The 7,131-nt window shown below is 50.3% G+C and overlaps 1 protein-coding gene across 1 annotated transcript in view; it reads left to right on the top strand.

Annotated features, from left to right (window-relative positions):
- The first annotated feature begins 3,825 nt into the window (after positions 1 to 3,825).
- LMO4 (LIM domain only 4) overlaps positions 3,826 to 7,131 on the top strand; it is a 15,544-nt gene continuing 12,238 nt past the window's right edge. The window contains exons 1-2 of the mRNA XM_074599202.1: positions 3,826 to 4,551; positions 6,915 to 7,129. Of these exons, the coding sequence (XP_074455303.1) occupies positions 6,918 to 7,129 (212 nt within the window). The 5' untranslated portion in view covers positions 3,826 to 4,551; positions 6,915 to 6,917. The remainder of the gene's footprint in view (positions 4,552 to 6,914; positions 7,130 to 7,131) is intronic.

Raw genomic sequence — 7,131 nt, 5'->3', positions numbered from 1 at the left:
ATTGTTTTTATGTAGTGAACTTATTATTACATATGCATATTCTAGTGGCCTCCAGAGACATTTAATTTAAAACATAAATTACATATAATTTCAAACTCTGATGTCTTCGACTTTAGTCACAGAACTCACTTCCAGGACTTTCTGCTACTGATGGCTTGTGGTAATATATCAGTTCTCCCAATATGAATGTGCACAGGACAAATTAGTGAACGTAATTTTAGCCATATGAGGTCATTACAAATATAGCCTTAGCTCTTCCTAAAGTGGACTTCATTGTTAATATAAATATATAGCTATAATTGCTGACATTTATATTATTTGGCTCCTGTCCTAAGTTATGGATACAGGGATGATAAAAGGGTCTCGCAAGCCCTTACCTAAGCGAACCATGCTTGCTAATTACCTTCCATGGTTCTGGGTTCCTGTAAATAAAGTTACTCATGTATTTATAAGCAAGTCAAAATCTATATACATATTTCTAAAAGTGAATTATCTTGCTCTTTGGGGCAAACAGTACAGTCTTTTCTGCTTGGAAAAGAATGCTGAGAGGAAAGCCATCCAGGGTTCTTCCCAGCTTCTGCCAGGACTCTCCCATATCATTGGATATCCGACTTGAATACTTAATCCAGTCACATTTTTAAATTGTCTTAGTCCCTAAAACAGAAGAACCTATGCAAGTAAAAGGATGCATTACTTTAAAGTAACAAATGGCTGTTGATTTTTCATCACTGTTTCCAAAGAGACTGGGGTCAGAGGTTTGTTTTAAAGGTCTAATTGTTTGTTCAAAAGGTGTATCTCGCAAGACACAAGGACTAGCAAAGTGCAGCATGGAAGATCTCAAGACAAAGCAGCAGCCTCAACATTTCTCTCTAATGAGAAAAGGAAAAGACAGTCAGGGTCCCATAGGAATGCGGTATTTAGGGAGAGAACCAAGACTCCTTTCATGAATGGAGAGATAACCCTGATGAATTCTGGACTACCTGCTATCTGAGGGGCACGTCTAGGTTTAAGAATGATCTGGATCACAGGCTGTAACATTTTCCAGACATTCAGATTGCAACTACTAAGCCAGCAATTTTATGCTTTCCTTTCCCTGACTCCAACAGTACCGCGATATAAGCAGCCAGATTTTCTTCTGCATTGTGTTTTTTATCCATTCAGCCAAAATTAACAGTCTTCGAGGATAACGTATGCCAAGTGAATTTAAATCTTGCGGACTCAAATCGACCTAAAGTTGATGGATACATTCATGCCTACTGCTGAAATCTACCAATTACACAGAACTATGTTAACTTACCATAGAAACATCTCATCTAATAGCACAGATGATGTTGAACTAACTAATTACATTATGGCACATAGACAATGAAAAACATAACGAAGATGACAGCACAGCAACAGCAGATGCTGCACAGAAGAAAGATTAGAAAAATATTGCTCTGCAAAATGCTCTCAGTTAAGGTTTCCTCTGTTAAAATTAATCACGAAAATTAGTGAAGATCAGATTTCAGAAAAAGATTTGAACATTGTAATGGTATTTGGAAGACGTCATTAAACCATTTAAAACTCTGCTCCTTGAGAAGGTAATTCCCATTTTTCGTATCACTATCAGTTTTAAGACTAGTAAACATTTTAGTGCCTATGGCAGAGTTTCTTGGTAGAATATCTTTTCCAATAAGGAGAGGTCCTGATGGCTCTTCCAGAGTCTGAATTTGGTAGCTTCCAGCCATTACAGGCTTAGATAATTAGACAACGTAGATTTTATTTTAGCTTGGCATTTGCTCTATTCTTGTGCTCGTAGCTATCAGAGAGCTAGAATAACAGTGACTGTTGATTATCTGTAGCATGCCTTGTTACTTTATATATTTTAAATTGTACCAGATCCTAAATAACAAACCTAAAACTGCTGAGCATGTTTAAATGTAATATGTACATGGAGATTACATCCAGATGATATATTTCATAGACCTATGGTAAAAAAATACATTACTTTTAACCACAACACCGGTACGTCTGCCCCTTTCCCTGCAGAAGCTTTCCATGAGCTCCCAGTCTGCTTTAAGCACAGACTCTGAACACATCCCAGTCCACGGAGAAAGACAGTAGTAGACTTTTCTCCCGCATTTAAGTCATACCTCTGGTACCATTCAAATTTCAGTATTTTATTTGCTATATAATTAGAAACGAAACATATCTACGATATCCTGTGTTTTCCCAAGTACACTTTTCCTAGCTAGACATTTTTTTCCTTAAATTTTAACTGGTTACTGGGCACATGTCTCCGTGGTCCGGCTAAGGCCAGGGATGCAGAAATGAAGGAGGCCCACAGGTGGCGATGTGGTTAAAGTACACCTGGGCTGTGATTCCCGAGACCAGACTCACCCGTCGGCCTGTCAGGGGGAAGTCGCTCTGCGTTTTTGTACCAATGCACTTATTTGTAAATAAGTACTCCCGGCCAAAGTTTCATGTACCTGTGCAGGTACATCCCTTCTATGTTCGCCTCCGGCAGGAACAGGTTTAAAATACTTTTGTTGCCTGGGACAAGGGAGAGGCGGCGGATGCATGCAAGCTCGTAATTCAGTCACACCGCCATCACTAAATATTTATTTGACAACAGCAATTAACTGTACCCCCCCCAGCGGTGCCAGGACCTGTCCTGCCCTCGCCGGCGGCGCAGGTCGGTGTCAGGCCGCCCGCCGGCAGGGCAGCTGCCCCGGCCTTGCTGCAGTTGCAGCCAGCCCCACTGTCCTCACTGCATTGGCTGCTACTTACGTCAGCAGTCAGGAATCGAGAAACTCGTATCGTGAAGTTTTTTCTGCTCTTTCACAGACCCTGGAAATGTATAATTGATCCGACCCCTTCGGCCGAGGTGAAGCGCGTTTCGCGCCCGTGTGCCTGGTGTGAGACAATGCCAGGCGAGAGCCCGTTCCAGCAGTTGGGCACATCCCCACCGCTTGAAGGAATAACTGTTCACAGGGATAACACCCACTAATTATGGCACATTTAGAAATAGTTTATTTCAAAGGTTGTTTTTTAGCTATATGGTACTGTAGTTACCCAGCATTCTGCGCTTAGGCCTCAAAAACGTGCAGTTAATACATAGGTGGGGTTTTTCTTCCCATTTTAAGTGTCTCTACTGAACATTACTTCTTGCTATCATCCTTGGGGCTCCTTCCTCAGAAACGCAGTCGTCTCCTGAAATGACAAGCCGTGCCGCTAACTGCCAGCCAACTGCGGCACTTTAACCCTTTTAAAACCTTTCGCAGGGCGTTAAGAACAGCGGGCCGGATCCGGACGCGGGTTCCTCTGAGGGTTTCACCGGCGGAAAGGTTTAAAAAGTCGGCGGCCCCAGGGACAGGACGAGGACCACGCTGCCGCGGGCCGGGGCGGAGGCGCTGAGGGGAGGTGCGGCCCCCGGGGGCCGCACCTCCCCTCAGCGCCTCCGCCCCGGCCCGCGGCAGCGCCCAGCACCCGTGAAGGGCTCCGAGGGACGCCGCCACCCGGGCGGAGCGACTCTGTCCCCGGGGACGGCCGGAACGGGCACCCCTTCCCCAGTCGCCGCCAAGTTTCTCAACTGGTGGCCGGGAGCGGAGCGGGGCGGGCGGCGCCCTAACGGCCGCGCGCGCGCGCCTCTCCCCTCAGCGTCCGGCGCGGCCGCCGCTGCCCACCTGACTGCCGCCTTCCTCTCCATTCCCCTCCTCCTCGCCCCCTCCCTTTCTCGCCTTTTTTTTTTTTTTTTTCCCTTTTTTTTTTTTTTTCCCTCCCCTTTCACTCATTCCTTTGTCTTCTCGGGGATTGGCAGGTTTTATTATTCCGCCTGAACAAGCCGGGGGCGGATTGGTTGCGGCGCGAGCTGACGGCGGGGCCGAGCCGGAGTGTAGTTGGGATTCTGCTCTGTCAGTAACACATGTGTGAGGGGCAGCGGGGAGCGCAGGGGCGCCCGGACACACACACACGCAGGGGAGACACCGCGCTCCACTCCCGCAGGCAGGCTGAGGGGCCGCCTCCCGCCGCAGGAACCCCAGCAGCAGCAGCCGCGGCGGCAGCTCCGCGCCCGGCCCCTCACAAACTCGCCGGCTTCTCACCCTCTCTCCTCTGAGGCGCCTTGGCGGGCCGCGGCCGGCCGGCTCCGCGCCGCGGGAGGCTCGGGAGCCGCCACAGCCCCGAGAAGGGGGCGGAGGTGGTGGTGAGGGGGGGCCGGGGGGGGGGGGGAAGCGGTACAAAGTGAAGCCACATTGCCAAACTTACCCGGCGATTGCAGCAGCGAGCGGCGGCGGCGCCCTGCGTGTGCAGCTCAGCGGCAGGGACTGAGCTCTGCAGCTCCCCTCCAGGGAAGCGGGAGCTGGAGGAAGGACCCAGGCAGACGCCTCTCATAGAAATATCTATATTTTTCCAGCCTGGGCTGCCCTTTGCCGGGCGGTGGGCTCCCTTCAGCGCTCCCAAAACCCAGAGCGAGGGCGAGCGCTGTGTTTGTTTCTTTGCAAGGAGACCTCCTCAGGCAACCCCGAGCGACGTTTCTCCCCGGCCTTTTGCAATATAGAGGGGAAGCAGGTAAGAAGTGACGGTAATTACCCCTTATTTTCCAGCCTAGCGTGTGCGCGGTTGCGTGCCCGCGCCGCCGGGCCCGCCGCCGTCCCGCCCGCCCGCCCGCCGCGGCGGAGGGGCGCGGAGCGGGGCGCCCGGGATGGGGGGGCGGTGGGCCCCGGGCATTGTCGCGGCCCCCGCGTACAAAGCCTGGCGGTGGCGGCCGCCGGTCGGGGCGGCTTTCTTTTCTTCCCCCCCTTTCCAGCTGCCGCCGGGAAAGGGCTCTGCCTGCCTCGGCTGTGAATGGAGGGGACGGGGCGGGGGGGGGCTGGGGCACCCGCTTCCCCCGTAGTAAACACTGTTCTGAAACAGTGGCAGAAAAGATCAAAGTGAGCTCTCTATTTCTCTCCTCTCCAATTCCCTTCCTGCCCCCCACACGGTCTTTTGTTTCAATCCAGGAGAAATCCGGTGAATCACCTAATTAAAACCAAGACATGAATTAAGCATCCATTTTTGTACTACAAATTGCCAGCTCTCCGCTTGTCCCTCCCTTGGTCTCCATTAAAAAAACACCAGAGACGCTGTTAAAGGGGGGGGGGGGGCGGTATTTTGCCTCTAGCTTCCAGCTCTGCTTTCTATTTCACTGACTCCTATCCCAGGACCTAAATTGCTTGGCTGTGTAATTACTAGAGTAAGCCTATTTAAGTTAAAAGCTTTCCCCCCCCAACTCTAAATGAAACTTGATGAGGGCCCGTCCTTAGTTATCAAGGGAGTCACTTTCTGGTCAGTCCTCTTGATTCATCTTTTTAGATTTAATCAGCATTAAGGTATTGCTTGTCCCTAAGAGCTTTAGCTTAATGGGGTTACTGGATGGTTTTCTCAGTGTAACGTTTCCCATTTTATATTTTTATATATATATTTGCCTTCGACAAAGACGGGCTAAGGTGGTGGCATGGAATCTTTTTTTCTTTCTTTTAAGAAATCCGAAGTGATTTAAAGTGTAGGGAAATGGTTTAAAGACTCGGAGCAGGAAATGCAGATTCATTTAGGCTGTAGCTGGAAACTGTAACAAAAGGCAATTCCTTGAACAAATGCATCAGAAATCAATTTACATAAAGGTATATGATGCGTTCGGATAAATGCAATGCTAATGGCTTTTAGAGTGGTTTTCTTTCCAAAGTCTCGGGGTTTTTGTTACAGCTTAATTGGTGCAGTTCTTCTGGTTTATTGTGCGGTCACTGGACATACCTCCAGGTACTCTTTCTGAGGAAACGTGTGTTTAAAATCGGCCTCAGTTCTTCTACTCCTGCAGCCGAGTTGGGCCAGTGGCAGGAAAAGTTCGTCCTCGCTGCTCTGGAGGTATCAGTCTGAAGGTCCTTAGCAGATAGCCAGATGCCTCGGCATGAGCACATACGGCTTACAAAGGACAAAGACAAAACATGCTGCTTAATTGGCAGTAAATAACTTGATCTTTTTATAGTATAAATGACTAGAGGAACACCGGGAGTTTATTGGACTCTGGATTGAAGGCAACAAATTAATCGGTTTAGAGTAAGCTTTATGAATTGATTCCTATATTATCTCTCGGTTGTCCTGCTTGCATGAAGCATTTATTAGAAAGTGAAAAATGCCCTTAGTAGCAGTTTTGGAGTTACCAGCCAGAGTTACTCCAGCTGGAGTCGGGTACTTCATTATTCTGCTGCTTTCCTATGGTCGGTAAACTTTTTTTTTTTTTTTTGAGTAACAAAGCTTTAGCATTTAAACTGCTGATCAAGGGCAGATTAGCGAGACAAAAGTTGAGTATGTTTGTGTAGGAAGTTAACAGGCGTCCTAAAGTTCAATGATCTATTATTCGGGCCAGTGTCCTCAGTCTGGAGTGCTTTCTCTTGGTGTTTTTATGTCTCCAAAATAAAGCAAAACAAAACAAAAAAAATCCTGAGGTCTGGGCGGCCGGTCCCGAGCCCCTCGTTACCGCCCCGAGCCTGCAGAGTCTCTCCTAGACTGAAAAACCAGTTTCACAACTTTTTTTTTTTTTTTTCACTCTTCACACACTTTTTTTTTTTTTTTTTTTTGCATAAGCAAAACAAACCCCGGGACTGTTCCTGACTTGTGTGTGAGCTGCAGCTGCACGAGCCCGGAGCGGGGGTGGGGGGGGGGCGGCGGGGCGCGCTGGCTCTGCCCCCCACGCCCGCCGCTCTCCCGCCGGCTGCCCCGGGTGCTATCCCCCGGCCCGGCGGTGTGTGTCCGTCCCCCCGGGTGCCATCCCCCGGCCCAGCGGCGTGTGTGTCCCCGCCCGGGTGCCGTCCCCCGTCCCGGCGGTGCCCGTGGGGCGGGCGGGGTGCGCCGTGCCGTGCCGCCGCTGAGCCGCCTCCGCCCCTCTCTCCGTGCAGGCCATGGTGAACCCCGGCGGCAGCTCGCAGCCGCCCCCGGTGACGGCGGGCTCCCTCTCGTGGAAGAGGTGCGCCGGCTGCGGGGGGAAGATCGCCGACCGCTTCCTGCTCTACGCCATGGACAGCTACTGGCACAGCCGCTGCCTCAAGTGCTCCTGCTGCCAGGCCCAGCTGGGGGACATCGGCACCTCCTGCTACACCAAGAGCGGCATGATCC

This window comes from Larus michahellis, chromosome 8 (genome assembly GCF_964199755.1).
Source record: "Larus michahellis chromosome 8, bLarMic1.1, whole genome shotgun sequence".
NCBI classification, from domain to species: Eukaryota; Metazoa; Chordata; class Aves; order Charadriiformes; family Laridae; genus Larus; species Larus michahellis.
Note: the sequence above shows the minus strand (reverse complement) of the source record. Positions and strands in the feature narration are given on the sequence as shown.